At 40.5% G+C, this 19,709-nt stretch overlaps 3 protein-coding genes across 7 annotated transcripts in view; 2 read left to right on the top strand and 1 right to left on the bottom strand.

Moving 5' to 3' along the window:
* Positions 1 to 258: 258 nt before the first annotated feature.
* Cass (apoptosis inhibitor cassowary) lies at positions 259 to 5,581 on the top strand. The gene is made up of 9 exons (XM_076422505.1): positions 259 to 490; positions 1,064 to 1,225; positions 1,377 to 1,542; positions 1,700 to 1,860; positions 1,960 to 2,157; positions 2,240 to 2,431; positions 2,519 to 2,902; positions 3,206 to 3,359; positions 3,438 to 5,581. Exons 1-9 carry the CDS (start codon positions 416 to 418, stop codon positions 3,524 to 3,526), a joined length of 1,581 nt encoding a protein of 526 aa, XP_076278620.1. The 5' UTR covers positions 259 to 415; the 3' UTR covers positions 3,527 to 5,581.
* On the bottom strand, positions 5,418 to 9,194 carry Med7 (mediator complex subunit 7). Its single transcript, XM_076422537.1, has 4 exons — positions 8,935 to 9,194; positions 6,943 to 7,484; positions 6,355 to 6,507; positions 5,418 to 6,296 (listed from the first exon to the last, which is right to left on the bottom strand). The coding sequence occupies exons 2-4, from the start codon at positions 7,270 to 7,272 to the stop codon at positions 6,096 to 6,098; spliced, it is 684 nt and encodes a 227-aa protein (XP_076278652.1). The 5' UTR covers positions 7,273 to 7,484; positions 8,935 to 9,194; the 3' UTR covers positions 5,418 to 6,095.
* Positions 8,701 to 19,709, top strand: part of Btk29a (tyrosine-protein kinase Btk29A) — a 259,480-nt gene continuing 248,471 nt past the window's right edge. The window contains exons 1-2 of one of the 5 annotated variants that reach the window (XM_076422491.1): positions 8,701 to 8,837; positions 13,324 to 13,509. In XM_076422491.1, coding sequence (XP_076278606.1) covers positions 13,342 to 13,509 — 168 coding nt within the window. In that variant the 5' untranslated portion in view covers positions 8,701 to 8,837; positions 13,324 to 13,341. Of the gene's footprint in view, positions 8,838 to 9,224; positions 9,549 to 13,290; positions 13,510 to 19,709 lie in introns of those variants that run through there. The other 4 variants (XM_076422492.1, XM_076422493.1, XM_076422490.1 and 1 more) reach the window with 4 other exon arrangements.

Here is a 19,709-nt window from a genome sequence, read left to right on the forward strand (position 1 = left end):
GCATTTATTATATCGTACTCGAGAATTGTTCGAGAGATAAATATATAATTATAAATCTGCGAAAGCGATAGACTGTGTAAACTGTGATGTAACGATCGATTTTTTTTCTCATCCTATTTGATTTTTCAATGTTTATTGAACGATACGTAGCACGTGCAATGTTCGAAATTCGTTTGCTATGTTTGAAAAAAGTGGGACCGATAAGATTTCCCGTTCTAACTTCCGACGTGAGCGCCGCGGGACGAAACGGTTTATTCAATTGTGCTCAAGGCGTATATGTATACACATGGAATCGCCGCCATCTTTGTTGTTTCTTGGCGTGGTGCATAGCCGGCTAGATATCTGATTTTTAAGTATATGATCGTATTTATGTGTCTTGTGATTACGAGTGTCGAGATTACATAAAAAGTTGAACATGAGCACGGACAGTATCGAGAAGCTATACAAAAATTTTGGTATTCTCGCCGACGCCAAAGACAAATTGGCCGAGGTAATGTACGAACATGGTTATACTGAATAACCACGTTTAGCTCGTTGGAAGCACGATATATGCTCGCGAGAATAAATCGAGCGGTTTATTTACCGAGTTTTTAAAATTCTAAATGTTCACGAGCTCATCGATATAGAACGCTATACTTGTATCGTGCGCGTAATTTAATTTCTTCTGTGTATTAGGTCATCCCGTAAGTCGTGTCGTTTTTTGACGCTCCAAATGTTCAATTTGTATACTTCCAATTTCTTTCAAATCATTGCTCTATCAATAATCGTTTTCAATTTGACGTTCTAATGAAAAAACTTCCTTTAATCCGCTAATATTAAACTTTGAGACCCAACCTTAATATATCGAGAACTCTGTTTAAAAATTCAGAGAACGGCGTTTGTCACTTCCTCGCACTCAAAACATGCTGTCCGCACACGTCATAAATATTTTCAACCATATTTTTTTAAATTAATACGAAACGTATCTGACGAACGATCTAATAATATAATCGCATAGAGAAAATGATAAATTGTGTGTACACACATATTCATACACTAATAAAAATTTTTACTTTTCCTACAGCATGAAAAGGAATACCTAGATATTCTCACCGCAGTGAAAGGTTCGCCGAAGGAGAAACGATTAGCATCCCAATTTATAGCAAGGTTTTTTAAGTATTTTCCAAAATTAGCTGATCAGGCTATAGACGCTCATTTAGATCTTTGCGAGGATGAGGACATGGCTGTAAGTTTTGTTGGTTTGACTTTATGTAATTGGATCGTCATATGTTATTCGCAAAATAACATACAATATATATATATATATATATGTATGCAAAATAAGGCATCGTACACAACATATACGTATAATATAAGTATACGCGATTCGCTTACAGATTAGAAAACAAGCTATTAAAGATCTGCCTGCCTTATGCAAGGACAACAGAGAGCATACAGCGCGAATCGCGGACATTTTAGCTCAATTACTCCAAGCTCAGGACTCGTCTGAATTGGCTGTAGTTCATAACAGTGTTATGTCTCTAATGAAGTCGGATCCAAAAGGTATACCAAAATATTTTCGAATTTATAGCACTGCTTGTCTTGTATGTACGATTCATGTAGACACAGACGTTCATGTATACTATATCTAGTATACCTACAAAGTGTCTTGGTTAAATCGCTTTGAATGAAAAAGTATGTTATAAAAATAAATTTCCAGGTACGATAAGTGGATTTTTCAGTCAAATTATTAACGGCGATGATGGAACACGCGAGCGTTGCATTAAATTTTTAGCAACAAAATTGAAAGCAATAGGTCATGACGTTATTACTAAGGAACCCGAAGATTTATTGATTTCAGAATGCAAGAAAGTATTACAAGTAGGATTGACAAGATTATATACAATTCGAATAAGCGTCCTCCGCTTTCCTCCGATTTCCTCTATCGATAAACTTCTTGTTAAACATTATTCTTTGTAGGACGTAACTGCCGATGAGTTCCATAGTATCATGGAAATCCTTGCTTGGACTAGATTAGGTTCGACGGTGAACGGACAACAAGAATTAGTAGATATAACGGTTGAACAAGCTGAATTATCTGAGCCGTTTAAACATACTAATGTCGAACAATGGAATAGGCTTGTACAATGTATTAAACATGCACTTCCATTTTTTAGCGTGAGTATCGTTGACGTGGATCTCCTAACGAGAACAACGTAATTCTTTTGAGATGTATAATCGATGTACCTTCTTGTTACAGTCCCAAATAGATTCATCGCGTTTCGTCTCTTACATATGTGTACAAGTTTTGCCGCATCTCTCTCTGATCACTGCGCCAGATGGTAGAGATGTTCAATTGGAATTACTAAAACTACTCGCCGAACTAGCTGTATTTTGTGGTACAATCGACAAACCAGAAGAGAAAGTACAACAACTTTATAATACTCTCATAGTGAGTACAAACTATGCGCAAAAATACTGTACAAACTTCTTTTACGGTAGATAATACTGTAGATAATTGATTATATATTATTTTCAGACGTACATGCCGCTCCCACCGGCCGCTGAAATAACAGAGGTACCAAAGCTGCAGTTCAGCCATGTCGAGAGTCTTATGTATGCCTTTCACAAATTATGCAAACAAACGCCCGAGTTTCTAATGAAAGATCCGGAACAGCTAAAAGAGTTCAGACTAAGGTTACAATACTTCGCGCGCGGTATCCAAGGCTACATCAAAAAGTTAAGGGAAGCGATCAGCGGGAAGTCCGAGGAGGAATTGAAATCGGAGGAGAATCAGTTGAAAGTTGTTGCGTTGAAAACAACCAATAACATTAACACTTTAATCAAAGATCTATTTCATTCGCCACCTAGCTTTAAGAGCGTCATTCATCTCTCGTGGAAGACGTCGGTCACCGACAAGAAGGTATCTACAAATTTCAATTTTTGTTCAACCTGGTACTTTTACCCTAGTACAGTGATGAGCAACCCGCAGGCCCGCTAGCAAACTGCCTGCGGCCTCGGAATCCAGCGCGGCGCGACGCAACAAAGTATTTAATATTGCGTTCGTTGTCAGTTGCGGACCGCGCGTAGTCTTATGTTTCCACTTTTGGCCAACAATACGCCGTGGGTTGCTCATCACTGCCCTAGTAGATCTAAAAGATACTAAAAGATCCGCTGTTTATCAATTGCACACGAGTTTATTAAACTAAACGTACTATTATGTTAGAACGAGAAAAATTCATCTGCTCAGAAGAGACATACTCCGATCACGTTCGGCAACGACAGTAACTCGAATAAGCGTAGTAAAGAGGACAAAAGTAAAAGAGAAATCTATACTCCACCTAGTGGCAAATACAGTTCAAACATATCATCGAATTACGGTATTTAAACAGTTTGACCAACATGATTCGAAAACGATGCTTGGCGTGCTATTAACGTGATTCGCGTTTCCGTTACAGGTCGAGGTAGATTTCGAGGAAACAGGTCGGGCGGCCGTGGTGGTTACAGGCCGAGAGGTCGCGGTGCATGGAGAAAGAACTTTTACTAACCATCTGACCGGTTACGTTGTAAGCACAAAACGGCAAGAGCTGCAATAACAAGAAAGACTGTACCAGGTAAAACCATTGTAAAATGTACATACATTGTAAAAGTGATGATTTACAAAGAGTGCTTTTAAGGGAAGCGACGAAGAAAATATACAGTTTTTTTTCGTTCTGTAACCGTAGCGCAAAGGAAGCGTTCGTCCGTGCCGGTTGACCGTTGTGTACGTTTGCTCTGGTGTCGCAGGTTCGTTGATGTGGACTAGGGGTCCTAAGGATCCGTGTTTCGTCTTTATAGGTGGGCGTGAAATGATCGAACAATTCTACTGAGTTGTGAAAGTAACCTAGTTGCTACTCTACACAGTTTTCACATGCCTTCAGGTCTACAGAATATAAAGTATCGCAACAGCAAAAATATGGTTTCTTGGGTAGCCGAGGAGGGAGTCCAGAATATTGTTAGTAACAGTGATACGGTTTCTCTGTAGGTTTGGTGGCTCGATTAGTTTACCTTAATAACGGAGATATGGTTTTTGTAGATAGGAAATTGCGTCTTCATTGCTAGTATACTGTTTACATAGGCGTGTTGTCGTTTCTTCGTAATATGGTGATTGACCACTAGTTCTTGGTTCGCGATTGGTTTCCTTAATAGACCGTTCTTCTTGTGTATTGTTTTTGTTATTAATCCAAATTACATTCATGTCCGTAAACCGGGCATGAAATTCTGCCCTGACCTAATATTCAGATAGAATTTCGTCTCGTAATTAGAATTTCTAATGTAATCTTCGAATTCTAACGAATTGTTTATCTTGACTTTTTTGATTTAAGTATTCAAGTCTATCATTTCAATAGAAGAGGAATAGGAAGAGCAGTGAAATCAAGAGGATTTTGTTTGAGTGACTAAATTTAATAACAAACACTGTGGCACTCTTTGTTATAACAACTGACGCATCTTCAATTTCTCAGATCAACGTGCTCTTCGTACTTTTTTCTCTTTGTCGTTAATTAAAATATTTCATCAACTTTCGAACAGCTTCACGGAGTCTACTACACTGCTTTCGTAATTTCTCTCGTCTTCATTCACTTCCAGCAAGTGCTGATACTGCTCCAATGATGTACAACTTTTCTTGCAACACCATGAATATATATAATATTATGTCGCACGAACGCTTTCTTCTTCAACTGTGTGAGACTTATACATCTACTCGAAGCTATTGTCGAAACACTATAATGTAAACTCAGTGCCGGATTAAGACCTTTAGAGGCCCTAAGTGCTTAAAAGATTTTAAGGTTTTCTTATACAGGATCAGTTCAGCCTATGTAGCCTATGGACCTGTACGATTTCATAGACCTTTCCGTTAATTTGACTAAAATGTGTTTTTTTAACAAAAGTTATCGTGTTCCTCGTACGCTACTGATTTTCTCTTTCCGCCATTTTTTCGTTTTTTCCGCTCGCACACATATGCACATGAATACTTGGAAACATTATCACTGTATAAAATATATAAAATTCGGGAAACTTCCTCTTAGCAAACTAAGCACGTGCTTTATTTGCTTATTAGTTAACCCAGTACTGCGTAAACTGTAAGCTAGCAAGTAAGCCATAGTCTAACTTGAACCTTATGACTTTCTGACTAGAAAAACTGTCTCTGCTGTTAGGGTAGTCCAGGCTACCAAACCTGCAGAGAAATCGTATCGTTGTTACTACAATATGTTGGACCCGCTACCTCGACTGCAAAGGAACCGTGTAATTTCTGTTATTGTGCTCTGTATTCTGTTTAACTGGAGGCATAGAAAAATGTAGTGTAGCCAATAGGCTATTTTGTATTTGGTACAATCATTTAATTGTTCCATGCCCACCTCTTAAAGTGAAACGTGGAATGTTTAGGATCCTTTGATCAACATCAACGAACCCGCGACACCATAGTGAAACGTACGTGACGGTCGATTGGCACGAGCAAACGCTACAGTGTCCTTTTCCTATTCACCATCAAACAAAAATTTTGTAACAATAATACTTCGTGAATTTATTATCATTTAACTTAATAAATATCACTATTGCATAATACACGTTGTATTTTTTGTGCCCGATAAACGTGAGAATATTTCCACACGCATGTAATCTATCAATTTGTGAGAACAATCTTTTACAGTTACTACTATAGCTCGTACGTGTTTAAAAACAGATATTTCTTTTGTAACGTTTACTTGTCGACTATGGAACAATGTTGAAAGCATTCTCTTTCCCTTTTTCTCTCTCGTGTGTATTAATATGTATTGTAACATTCGGAAAAGAATGTTGAGAATTGCTATGTCGTTTCAAACATGTAAACATTACTTTATTAAATTTATTACAATATCGCTAATTGAATAAAGAATATTTATCAGAAATATATTGTGTTTCCTCTGTACGTGTAATATTAAAATATCTCGAGAATCACGAAAAATGATCTTGCCTTGTATTGTTTAATAAATAAAACTAGCAGTATCTGTAAAATTATTATCGTTACAATATATCTTACATTTATAATATACAGCGTCTTTTTTTACAAGATAACGTTCAGAATGGATCATTATTGTTTAAAATAGTCCATTCGACGAAATCATGTCGTCGATTACTTTACACATAATACGATCACTCGGACTGCACGGATCTGATGTTTGTTGTTCAGATCCTAAATTATCTATGGACTCCATAGCATCCGTGTTTATTGCTAGCTTGGAATCCAATTCCGATGTGTCTGGTAACATTTGTAATGCGTGCTGTAAAATTTCTTGAACCTGAAATGGAATTCAATTAATTTCTATGTCCGAATCAAAGTAAACTTGTCGAACATACCCTTTCTAAATGTTTCTGAAACCTGAGTGCAGTTTCTATGCGTTGTCTACGCTGCAGCTCCATCATGACTCGCAGTGTTTCTCTAGCTTGGTGAGGCCTGAATTCGTTCAGCAAGTGATGGATGTGAATAAAGAGAAGGCTGAGATCTTCTACCTGCGAACAATGAAAAGAAACAATTAGAAATCGGGACCGAGTAGTTGACGCCACCTAGGATTTTTACCAAACATTAATATTTGAATAATGGGCAACTGAGTGCCACATTAATGTTTTGATTAAGGTACCATATTGCAAATTACTAGACTGCGGATCTTTATGCATTTATGGCTTCTGAAAATGTTCAAAAAAAGAATATAAATATCAACAGAATCTAGTATAATTTCTATTTATTACAGGTCTGCAAATGCTACTACCACTGGAAATAAGATTCCATTTTATTCCACTTTCTTAAAATTCGTCTACAAAAATTCACAACATCCGCAGTCTACTAATTACTTTCACCTATTACAAATTTGACACAGCAGTGTCATTTATAATAAAAAGCTTTTTGCATAGACAATTTGAGAAGCAGATCCCAATGCGAGTACTCACTTTCTCAGCACGTCTTGGACTCTCAGGGCACTGTACGAGCAAGTCTATCAGATCCAGGAAATTGACAAGCAGAGAGTGGTTGAGTTTCTTCAGTTCCCGTCGCCGATCAAAGTGTTGGGGGTATAATCTTTTGATGCCCTGAGCCTCGAGAGGTCGAATGATCGTGTCGTCCGCGTTAAATACGTTCCCGAACATCGAGTAAGAATCGTGTATCGGCGGCGGTGGCCGTGGTGCTCTCCCTCGACGAACATTTTCATCCGTGTACAGATTAATATACTGTACCGGTGGCAACGGCAACGAGCTAACTTGTATCGCCTCGGGAGCAGCCATGTCTGATGTTCAGGAACGCGGGGCACAATGTCGCAACGCGATACACTACTGCCCGAAGCACGCAGCAGGTTATGTTTGTCAATGCTCTGGCGATGCTGTTGTCAAACTGATCGGAGCGCTGAACTAGAACTGCGCGTGCGCGTGCTTTCGCGCTTTGCCGCCGCCATCGCTTTTTCTTTTCGTTTCTCATTGTCAGACAAGCGGTTTCCAACCTGGGAGAAGAAAATTAATTTTCATACCATAATATCTACAAACAAATAAAACTTAACAATTTATAAAACGTGTCTAAATATAGACACGTTTATTATATTGATAATAAATGTAAAAGGTAGGGAGTGGAAAGCGCACAATTTTAGCGTCAGTAACGTACAGAGTTGGGCTAAACTGGGGTACCTTGGTCACCCCGCCGAATTTCGCAAAATTTAATTTTGAAATATGAATATGTACCATGTGTGCGTTGTATTAAAATTTAGTATGTATGTTACATATAATATATAATTAGTAGACTGCGGATCGTTATGCAAAATAAAAAGTGTTCGCATTGATTGCAGGAGACAGAAGCCAAATAAGAATTGTATTCTTCTTTTAATTATATTTAAGCTGAAACTAATACGTATTGATGTCCTTAAATATTTTTAATATGTCCACTGCTTTTTAAATTATACGTATCCATTTTTGTCATAAATGCATAAAATCGCAGTTTAATAATTAGACTGCGGATCTTTATGCAAAATAAAAATGTTCTGCATTGATCATGGAATTTAAGAATAAAATAAAGATTTATTTCATCCCTTAATAACTTTGTTACAGAGAAAACAACGTTACAATATTCTTAAATTTTTCTAATCTTTTACTGTTTTATATTTCATCCAGCCGTAGTCGTAGCTATGTACGATCCTGGCTTTGGTCGCGCATGCGCGTGAAAAGCGCACAATATCTCATCACTGCCACTTATCGACGAGTACTCGAATACTAAATCGTATTCAAATATTTAACAATGACTGAAACTTTTAATATAGACCAGGGGTCGGCAAACTTTCTTTGAAAAAGGCCAAATCATAAAATGTTTAAGATAGTAATTCAACTTGTAGAGCAACAGAAAGAAAACAGGTTCAACATTATTGTATTAGCAAGTGATGTGTTCACACAATATTTATCGACTATCTGTCGTTGCAATAAAGTGTGTAATTCGATTTACTTTTAATTTTTTCATGTAAAGAACAATATTAACCTCACTTAGTTTGCCTGCCCCTGATACAGACGATTTTAATCTACACGCTTATCTACATTAAACAGTTTCGAAATCAGTTGAAAATATATCGGAAGAGGTGTGTGTATTATCTATCTAAACTGTGTATTTTCATGTACAGAGTATAACAATGGTCTCGTCACCTGCCTGCCAGTATTTTATATACTGAATCTAACCTAACTCGACTCAACCTCTTCTGTTATCTGCACGCCGCTGTTTCAGGGTTAGGTTCGAACACAATATTTTTGAGTAACAACAAAGTGGCGGGTAGACAGCAGGGAAGATCCCGCAACAAAACTGGCGGACAGCTAATAAGGTTAGGTTAGGTTCAATCTAGCAAAATAGTTTGAAAACAATGAAACCAATAATACAAAATCGAATAGACATGAAAAAAGATCCCATAGACTTATTACACTATCCAAAGACTCGTGGTCGGTGGGTTATATGGTCGTGGAACTCGAACCGTGGTTTGAGCGTTTAGGTTATATCGATTTTCGTAGCGTTTGCGTCACGTGTTTGTTTACACGAGAAATGTTCATCAACCGGCAACGACGTTCTGTATCGTGTAACACTTATCACCCGTGTGTTTAAGAGGAGCGAACCGTTCGCCCGTGTCCGTTGCAAAAGCAAAACAACATGAGCGAGACTCAGCCTTCGGGACCGCCATCTTGTTTTTTTTAAAATGAGTCAACAGGTATTCTCTGTCGGGCAAGTTAACGCGTTAACGCTGCCAGGACGTCGAACCCCGCCTGGGAATTTTCGTTGTTCGCCGAATAAATCGGGCCGGTCGAGGCGTCGGGCGTGTCGCTCGATTTTCATGGAAAATCTGCATCACCGTCCGGGATAAATGCTCTACTAACGTAGTGAGGTATTTCCTGCCGTATCTCGTGAGTTTCCAACGTCTTCGTTTGACAGATTGTCGGTGTGTGTATGCGTTCCGTTCCACGTGAATTCTTTGTTTGGGCACCGGTCATGTTTCTGACAAGCGTTAAAACCGCGGCGTGGTAGCGGCCGACCTGGTTACATGGTGAGTGTCGTTCTCTTTTTCCATTTAACACGGTGATCCCGTTGTTCCCGTGGGAAACGTCCTTGCACAGACAGAATCGCGCCGACACGAGTGTCAGGATAACCACAAAGTAGCCTCCGTTCGACTCGCTATTGTTTTTCGCCGATCACAAATTAAAACACGTTCGTTGCACTCGTGACGTGTTCATCAGTCGTAATAATTCTTTTTCTAAGATTTAAAGTTCGGTTTTCTTGATAGATCGAGCGTGTTCGAATTTGGTTAGGATCTACAAGGCGCAGGAAAATATTCATTTTGAATTCTCCCCTCTCGCTCCGGCGAATAATTTTCTTTGATTTCGTGTATTTTTACTTTCACGTGTGACACGGTCCCTGACGCATCATTTCGGTTTCCCCTAATCGCGTAGTGTGCTGAACTGTAGGAAACATTGGCGAACAAAGAATTAAATAATACGACTCGTCGGATTGTTGTTTGTTATTTCGAGATGACGACAGCATTGTTGAACATTGTGTTACAGTTTAAACGAGTCGCGTGTTTTTTCTTTTAATTCTTGGGAAATGATTGTTTATAACTTTGGTCTTCTTTTTTTTCATTTATCGCGGATTAACGAGTGTGTTTATGAAATCGATTTGTGGCAGGGAAAGTAATGGGATTTTTATTATTATTTTTCTATTTGTTTGATATGATTAGAATGTTGATTTATTAATATTATTCTGTTGTAATTTTAAGAGATTTTTATGGGTGGACCTTACGTGAAACTTGGTTGCTTGTGTAGAAATGCTGTATGTTACGTCTTACGGGTTTTATTTCATTAGTATGTCTTTAGTATTGTTATGGAAAACTATGTCTAATATATTTATAACTATTAAGAACAGCTTAGATAAGCATTGAGTATTTTATGATTTTTATGTATAGCTATTAATGGAAATGGAAAGAGATGAAAGCGCTCTCTATGGTTTTACGTAGATTCTCCATGTGCTTTTATCAGACCATCATAAATTATTCCAATATAGGTACACACAAACCTGCAGTTTAGTGTGTAATATCATAAGCTTTTCAATTGGCATTCTCCTTTGTTATACATTGTTAAGTAGTTGTAAATATCTGTGCTTAAAAGTTCAAGTTCAAGGTTCTGAAGAGGTTACACGCTGTTAGTCATAGATCCATTGAGTTACAATCATATACAGCAAAAACAATTTCTTAAAACATTTGAGAAATACCTACAAACATTCACAATTTGTTAAAATCAGTTTAATCTGTCAGTGGTGTATGGATGTCATGATTGACCTTTGCACGCATATGTGATCATTAGACTGCGGATTTTTATGGAATAAAAAGAATTTTATTTATAGTGCCTTTCAGGCCTTTGCAGGTCTGAAATAAATGAAAATTAAATAATTCTGATAAGTTGATCTAAAAATATTATTTACTTTGAACCTCCTCAAAATGATTAAATATATTTTATTGCGAAATTCGAGTTAAATAATTATTATTGTCTATAAGTATATTGCTAAACTTTTCCTGCTTCGTGAAATTGTTATTTCACACGGAGGCATTTATCAATCGATTTTCTGAAAAAGAAGCTCTCAGCGTGAAAAAATATTTAATAAATTATTTACCGATTAGCCGATATAACATTTACAAGTAACAAAAAACTTTAAATTTTTCAGTGGTTGTAGAACAAAATTCATTCTGACAATTCCTAAAGTAGTCGGAATAAGAATGATTAGTATATCTCGATTAATTAGAAGAGGTCCTCGAGGGCGTGGCCTAAGCGAGTTAGGTAAATAGCGAGGGCGAAGCGTCTGGTTTTAGATCAAATCAATCGTATATGTTATTGCATCTTGCTTCGTAGTATTTTTCCTTTTCAATATTATTATTGTTTAATAAGATTGGATCACAGAGAGCCAACAATGAAAACGAATTGTTGATTAATCCGATAGGCGTGTTCGTTAATGGAGAAGTTGCGAATAGTTTTGCGATTCGCTGTATACGTCGACCAGGATTCCCGATCCTTCCGGAAGCTGAACCGGAAGGAACTTGGCGCGGGCACGTGACCGTGCACGCAGCTAACGCAATTTTCTCTGTGGTCGCGTATGCGTATGAGCGGCGCGACCGCATCTGCGTTACATCCGTTCTAGCTTCCAAACCATGATAGAGAGTTAGCTTCGCTGTATTAAACAGTCGCCGCTATTTACTCGATTTATTTGCTCCCGCAATTTTACGCCAGATGCTAAACACTCATCCACGCGTCCTCTCTTCCACGCCTGGACTCGTAGGAAATAAAGGGTCAGGGTCACATCATCAAGAACGGCGATCTTCGCTAATTTTTTTCAAACAAACTAGTAAGTCTATCGTAACAATCCTTTCCGCATTCGAAAGATCATATCTTCCAGCAGCTCTCACCATTTTTTTTTCTTAAAAAATAACAATTTTAAAAGATATGCCTTTTTACCGAGGTCCTTCTCCATTATCTGGACCGAGAAAACGAAACAATTCCTCTGTCGAGTTTGAAATGAATTGATGCAGTGCTCTTTTGCATTTCGCACTTTTCGTCTGAGGGGAATTGTTAAATAAATCGATTCACTCACAAGCACAATAGAATCGAATCCAGCAGAGTCTTGAAAATACAGTCGCGTGAAAAAGCTTTTAAAACAAAACACAGTGGCGAACAGAAGTTAAATCGAGTTGAACTTTCGATTACGTTTAATGTCTTCGAACAATCTCGTTTAAACTGTTCCATTTAACGCTTAACTAGTGCGATGGGTTCTAGTGTATTTTTCTGTTCGACGCAACGTGCCTAGAATTTGATTTGCAGCGAGTTCCGTTCGGATTGTTTCGGTCGATTAGTCATAACAGTGTTCGAACGAAGAGCAAGGTTCGAGTACACCGCCGCAATTTTCTGTCTCACGGAGAATTTCAAAATCACAGGGTTCGAACCGATATCCACCGAGGATCCGATCCGACGAGATAATTGAAAGTTCATCGGAGAAGTTGCGTAATTGGCCTTTAATAAAGTTTCAGTTCTCCAAGAAAACCTCGGGCTTGTTTGAAAGAATCCGGAAAGCAAACGCTGTCGATCAGCCGGAAACGGTTAATGGAACTCGCCACTTTGGAAATTAGTCTGGGAAAGATAAGACTCTAGGAATTTTTCCTGGAGGATACGCCAATGAACATATTAATTTGAAACTTTTTGGGTATATTCGGCAATCCTTTGAAGAATATCAGAAAATTCACCCTGCTTTAATCACCTCGCTAGCCTCTCGCATCTAACTGTTATCGATAGACAGTGAATTTTATGCGTTTATAACAAAAATGTGTAGGTGTAATTTGTAAGTGAAAACATTAGCAGAATTTAAAAACGCTGTTATATTATTTTCGACTTATTAAACGTATTAAGAAAGAAAATCAATTTCTGTTTCACTCCGGTTAGTTGTAAATCAGGTAGAAAATTTTTATTTTGCATAAAGATCCGCTGTCTGCTTATCAGTAGACAAGAATAAATGTGTGAGAACACAAAGCACTGAATACACTCCATTTTGGGAATATAACTACAATCGTTCGTTGCGATTGACTTAAAAAATGTTTATTTTTCGTAACGACACTGTTTTCGACATATTAAGATTATTAAGAGCGACAATATATTTTTATTTAATTTCTGCTTGTTGCAATTGTCTTGGAAAGTTTTTATTTTGCACAGAGACCCGCAGTCTAGAGATGGCTTCGTTGGCAGTCCAGCAAACTGGGATTAATATGAATAATGAAATTATGTTTGCAGGGTGGCCCACCGTCGGTGATGGCGGGAAAAGATGGCAAGTTGGAGCCGAAAAGCGGGGACGTGGTGAGGCAGGGGTTCATGGTGAAACGTTCCCAGAACAAGAAACGTTTCACCCCCGTCAACTACAAGCAACGCTGGTTCGTTCTGACCAGGCGCTACCTCGTTTATTACGACGGCGATGGAGAGGTATGTGGTCCTCATTGTGTCATTAACACTTCCGCCGTGAATCGACCGTAGCATCTGCTATTTCTCTCTGTTACACGAGTCAGTAGATTTTTGATCTACCATCGTAGCATCTCTCGATTCGACGTATTCGCGTTGCACATTCGAAACGCGATAAAACCGCAGGAGAAAAAAAATCGTACATCGAATTTTATGGTGTCGTTATACATATGGCTTCGATCTACGAGTACCATGTCGAATTGACTTCCGGAAAAATGTTTTCTAACTCTGTTTCACGTTTCAACTACTCATTTTTCTGATCACTGTTCTCGTTTCGAGCTATTTTAACTAGAAAATTAAACATTTAAATGTGTAGTCATTGATTAGAGAAACCTACATATTTAATAATCTAAACAATATTTTGAATAATGGTATAGCAATGTAGTAGCAACTCTGAGTGACCATTCAAGTGCCAAGGGTTAGGAAATTCCGAAATCTCGCGTATCGATTCCTCCGCATTACCCGGAATTTCCATGAAAATCAAACAGCGCGACAAATCCTCCGATCTGAAACGTTCCTCAAACATCCCGAGCAGCGATTCCCGTAAATTAGAAGCCCGAACGTTGGTCGCGATCGACGCCGATCGAGCCAATGGTCGCTAAACGTGCTCAATTGCCGTTCCGGAGCGTTTTCCCAAGATATAACTAGCCGGCGACACATCGACGCATCGAAACAAGCTACGAGTATTCCACCCCCGGTGATCCCCCGGCCATCATCTTTCTCTCTTGATCTCTGTAGCTATACTCGGTCACGGTTACCGGTGGTAGTTGGGCTGCGTAGGTACGCAGGGCTCGTTGTGCCTGGACCGGGCAGTTTCGGGGGCGGGTAGGGGTGGCCAGGTCTCTCGCTCGCACACTCGCTTTCTCACTCCTGCGAGTGATCACGGAGAGAGAGAGAGAGAGGGTACATGTGCGGGGGTAGTCGGGTATAACGTGCTCGTAGACCATGTGTAAAATTGGCGGCGCAGGCGCCCCGGGACCACCACCTTCTCTTCGTCCTTTCTTCCGCTCTCTGGCTCCGTCGCGAGTTCCTGACGATACGGTGGCTCAGTCGGTGATCGTCGTCGGGCTCGCTCTACCAGCGAATCGCGTGCACTCTCAGAACCACCCTCAGTCCCGCGTACAACCATCAAACCTGGTCAAACTTCACCGCGAGTGATTATCCGCGCGCCGTCGACAAAAAGCGACAAACATCGTGACCACATCTTTAATCTACAAATCCAGGCCGGCTCCAGCATTGATCTCGAGGGTACAGATCGATCGATCTCGATCTCTGGCTTGGTCCAGGTCCAACAACTTCAGCTCCACCAGATAGATTCAGCGTTGGAACGATTGTCTCTCTGGGACAGGCGATAGAAGACGAAGAGACTCGTTCTTTAGAGGATCCTTGATGTGCGATCTTTTGGATCGGTTAAATACCGGGTTGATACATCGTCTGAGCGATTGTCTCGCTTAGACCTGGAAAGACTCGTGATCATCCTTAATCTTCATCTGCGAGCTCCGGACCGGTTCCAGCGTTGATCCTGAGTGCCCTGATCGATCGATCCTGATCCCTGGCCTGGTTCAGGTCAAACACCTTCGGTTCCACCGGCTAGATACATCATTTGAACCATTGTCTCTCTTGGACAGACCCTAGAAGACGAGCAGACTCCCAAGAGATTCGTTCTCCAGAGGATCCTTGATATGTGATCTTCTGGATCTGGGAGACTCGGATCAGCTACAAAGTGACGAGTCCTAATTAATTCTCTGTTCGGTTCTGTCCATTCTCGCTACTTGTTGGTACTCTCTCGAGACTCGGACAGGCTGTTAGCTCTTTGGAGAGCTGTTTGGAAGTTCGCGACTGTCGAGTCTTTCCGGTCAGTTCTGTTGGAGGATCACTGGGATTCTGTCTATAGGAGATAGATAGACCAAGAAGATCGTGGAAGTTGGGGATTCGGTGGTATTGCTTCGTTTCCTGGTCCAAGAAGTATCTTTGCGTTCTCCAGAGCGTTCCTCCACGTGGGGAGGAACCAGAACATCTCAGCCCGTCGCAGCCGCGAAACTTTTCCTGCTTCCGGTCCCCGTCGCGCAACGTGGAGGTAAGACCGATAGCTTCCTCTCTGGACACCTAAGAAGTCATTTCTCACCTGGCGACAGTGGCTGGGATCATTTTTGCCTCTTTAATTTGATTCACTATGCGCCGAGTTTGTTTTAGCAACGTTTACCGTATCGTTTGATCGGTTTCCGACAGCGTTGCGTTCATATAATGTTGAGGGTGATTATATCATACTGTTTATTTGCATGGTTTCGAAAACACATTTCCGATCGACGAGAAAACTCACGAGCCTACATCCAGAGAATCGAATCTTCTAATATTTGATGAAAGAGTTCGATCATTTATTTCTTTGAAATTTAATTTTTTAGAAGCAGGAACGCACTAAAAACTAACTTAGACCTGCACGTTGCCAACGGAGCAATTTTTATTGTCAGTCTTTCTTAGTCTTCCCAAGGTTGATCACCAGTATGGCGGTGTCATTCCCACTTCTGCAAGACCCCTAATGCTTCTTAACACTTTATTGACCGGAAGCCCATTAATCGGCTTTTTGTTACCAACGTTCATCGATCGGTGAAACTTGAAGCTGCGCCCTCACTGACATTCGCCATACGTGTGGTCGTTAGAATTTTTATGTTTTCTGTATATTATCTATTTGTTCTTTCTACATACAGATTGCTCTAAGTATGCGTGGCTTTTTTTTCGCTCCGAGCCAGAGCAGTCCCAATTTAATGCACTCTTTACCCTAATAATATGTACTCTAGATTTCTCCAAGAACTATATGTTTCAGGACTAACGATATTGGTCAAACTAGAGAACTATCTGTTTCGTCCTTTCTCCATGCAGATTGCTCTAAGTAGGCGTGGTTTCCTCACTCCCGGCCAGTCTCCTCAGATCTCGAACTCGAGAATGAGCAATCCCCGGCGGTTTCAATTCCACTTTCATAAAGAACAGACAGCCTCGGGCATTCCCGTTCAAAGCGTCCACCCCGTACATCCCTGGCTACAATCAATTTCACGCGTACAACGGTCTCAAAGAGTCGGACTACGAGCTTTCTAGGGGTATAACGGAACACGCTCGAACGGGATCGTAGCATTCTGTTTCTCGCGAATATCCGAGTGGATATTCTCTCTTCGGGCGCAGTAGCCGTTATCGTATCCCTCCGATCGGAAGAGGAACAACGAACCGGGTCGATCCCCATCCTCTCGATCATATTTCCGCTCCGAAAATCACTGTCCGATTGGCTCGTTCGACGGTGGACGACGTTGACGTTAACCCTAAAAAACAGCGTTCACAAGAGCTGCAACAATTAATTCTTAAAGGGTTGCACACCTAAAGACTTTTATTTTTGAAATCAATATATACACTTTGTTGTATGATATTTCCGTAGCGTGTTCTGAAATTTTCAACTTGATACGTTAAACTGGAAGACCGTGGCAGCCATTTTCCCAATGCCATCTCCCCAAAGTCGTTTCTGCGAGGCGTCGATTAACAGAAATTTTTGGTAATTTTACATTAAACTAGGCGAAAAAAGCTAGCCATTGTCGAAGTCGTATTTGAGAAACACAACTTTCAAAAAAGCGACAGCTATTTAACGCGTTGAATGTAACCGGCGCTATACGATTGTCATAAAATGAGTGCTGCCAAATCGCGCGGATCAATCTGTCAATACCGGAATTAATTAGATTATAGTGAAGGGTGTAAACTTCATTACCATGTCACAAGCAAGTGTTATTAACAACGCTGATTGCTTTAGCGTGTTAAATAAATTACTTCAATCGTATGGAATGTTCGAGGTTGTTATATTGCAATGCATGTATTTAAATACATGTTCAATTAATTTTATTGTAGACAGCTAGATGTCCCTATAGAATTTCGAAAAGGTTGAACGCGTTGTCTGAAACAAATGCAGGGAAATTCGTTAATTTTCAGCAGTTTGCGTCAGGGCTCCCCCCGTTAATTAAAGCCAGCCTCATTATTCGTTGTTACCACCCCCTTAGACGGTGAAAGGAGCCGAGTCGAGCCGACCAGCCGCGAACGGACCGGCCGATTCAACGCGAATTTCTGCTCGAAAGCGGATTCAAGTGGCATCCCGAGGAGAAACCGAGGCAAAAGAACAGTTTTTCCTTTTCTGGATTTTTTCCGGCGCTCTCGGGGTCGTTAAGTCGCTCCGACGGATATTTCTCCTCGTTTCTGTCTGCCCCCTTCCCCTTTTTCTTTCATGTTTCCCCCTCACTGATTATTATTTACATCTTTCGTCGATTTGCGTCACCGAACGTTGTTCAAACATGTTTAAGTGTTCGCGTTCAAAATAAAGTTACTTAATTTGTAGATCGAGCGCAATACCCGTCCGCGGAATTCGTAGGGAAGTGTTGAAATTCATGAGGTGGCGTTATTTATCGGAGCACGAAGTTCGAATAGAGAGGGTCGCCGGAGGTCTTTCAGACTTCTGTCTGAAAACGGGACAGCCATGCGGAGTGCCTGGAAGAATGACGACAGTAATGAAGGGCACCGGTAGTCGGCGAATCTAATAAAGACGTCGTCGCACAGGACCGTTCGCAAAAGCCTAAATGAAATTTTCTCCGGCGGCGTCCTTTCCGCAACGGCCGCTGTTCCGGCTCCGGTTCCGGGCAAATAACGAATGCCACCGCCTTTTTTCCTCGAGTTTATTCCTGCTGGAAAGAATCGGGCCCGGGCTTATGCTGTCCTCCGATATCGATCGATATACGACGCACAGCGGGCAAGGATCTATTTTTCCCCGTGTGCATGTATAAAAATCGATCCGTTCAAAAAGAACTCGACAATACGTATACGATGCCGATAGCCGGGGAACTTCTTCTAGATATCGTCGGCCTCGGATGAAAATTGCCCAAGTCCAAATAAGTAAATTTTGCAGGAGGCCAAACCGTAGAAATTGAAGTCCCAATCAAGGCGAAGCTGAAAACCCAATTTTCATAAAAAAATCGACTTAGGCAGTTGACGATTCGATGGGTTTATGAGAAAATTGAGAAGGCGGAGCTGAAAACACTAAAAGGAACAGTGTCATTGTAATGCCTCGATTGAATTTAAATGAAAGAGCACGGTACAGGTTGTTCGATGCTCGAAAAAACTAGATCCTTTTGAACGGTCTACCATAAACAAAAAATAGAAAGAAGACAGCGATCGCACGTCCTGTCCCCGAGCTGTCCAGCAAACGAACGGGAAAAAATTGGCGCGCTGTAAATCCGGAGCGCTCTCGCGACCCTCTATTTATCGACGCATCACGGAAACGTCTGTACACAAAAGGAAAAACTATTTCCGAAACGCGAGGAACGTCGATGCCGAAACAAACTGGACAGAGAGAACGGTAAATCGCTCGCTCGAGTTGGAAACATAAAAAAAAAGGTAAAAACAATGCAGCCCCTGCTAAAGGGGCGGGAGAATTTCGCTCGTGTAAAAATTCCGGCCCCTGTCACTGAATTTATTATTCAATGAAAATATCCGCTTTGCACCGTTGCTGCCACCGTTGTTTCTCGTTTCTGGATAATTTCCCTCACCTGTTCCGACACTGCGCCATAGACAGTCGTAGCCTATGTACTTTTTAATCCCTGCTAATGGCATTAAGGGTTCACCTTGCCTGATAACCTGTTGACAGGGACAAGCTATCGGTTGTTACACTCTTTGCTGTTGTGTTCACAAATTTCGATTCCTTTCGACACTTGTCTCAAGCAGAAAATAACAATTTCCGATTTGTTCGTTCTTTCTGTCGACTACCGCAGCAGCAACTGCAAAAATTCCGTGAAATCAAAGTAATCTATTTAACAAAATGAAAATGTAAAAGATTAAAGATGAATTAGTTATGTGTCTAGTTACTAAAATATTCATTTACTAAAAAGAGAATCCATTTGCATTTTCACAATGGGGAACCTGCGCGACGCGGTCAAGGGTTAAAATCGAGCGAGATAAATTTGCGAGTGCGGAGAACGGTTTCGCAACCCAGAAACAGCGATGCATAAATTGTGGGGCGATACGAGGGGTTGGGGGGATGATGTTAGGGGTTAGTTGACCACCGCTGGCATAAAGCAATGGCAGGCCGTGTACACCAATATCCTTCCGATATTCGGAGGAAACTCGATTTGTCTCGCCGGATTTCC

The sequence above is a fragment of the Lasioglossum baleicum genome, chromosome 4, assembly GCF_051020765.1.
Source record: "Lasioglossum baleicum chromosome 4, iyLasBale1, whole genome shotgun sequence".
In the NCBI taxonomy this organism is placed as follows: Eukaryota; Metazoa; Arthropoda; class Insecta; order Hymenoptera; family Halictidae; genus Lasioglossum; species Lasioglossum baleicum.

Coding starts and splice junctions, on each gene's coding strand:
- Cass (XM_076422505.1), top strand. CDS start 416: ATGAGCACGGACAGTATCGAGAAGCTATACAAAAATTTTGGTATTCTC. Junction 2,158..2,239: donor ATGCACTTCCATTTTTTAGC/GTGAGTATCGTT, acceptor TTCTTGTTACAG/TCCCAAATAGATTCATCGCG. Junction 3,360..3,437: donor AAACATATCATCGAATTACG/GTATTTAAACAG, acceptor TTTCCGTTACAG/GTCGAGGTAGATTTCGAGGA.
- Med7 (XM_076422537.1), bottom strand. CDS start 7,272: ATGGCTGCTCCCGAGGCGATACAAGTTAGCTCGTTGCCGTTGCCACCG. Junction 6,508..6,942: donor GTCCAAGACGTGCTGAGAAA/GTGAGTACTCGC, acceptor CATTGTTCGCAG/GTAGAAGATCTCAGCCTTCT. Junction 6,297..6,354: donor TTCAGAAACATTTAGAAAGG/GTATGTTCGACA, acceptor ATTCCATTTCAG/GTTCAAGAAATTTTACAGCA.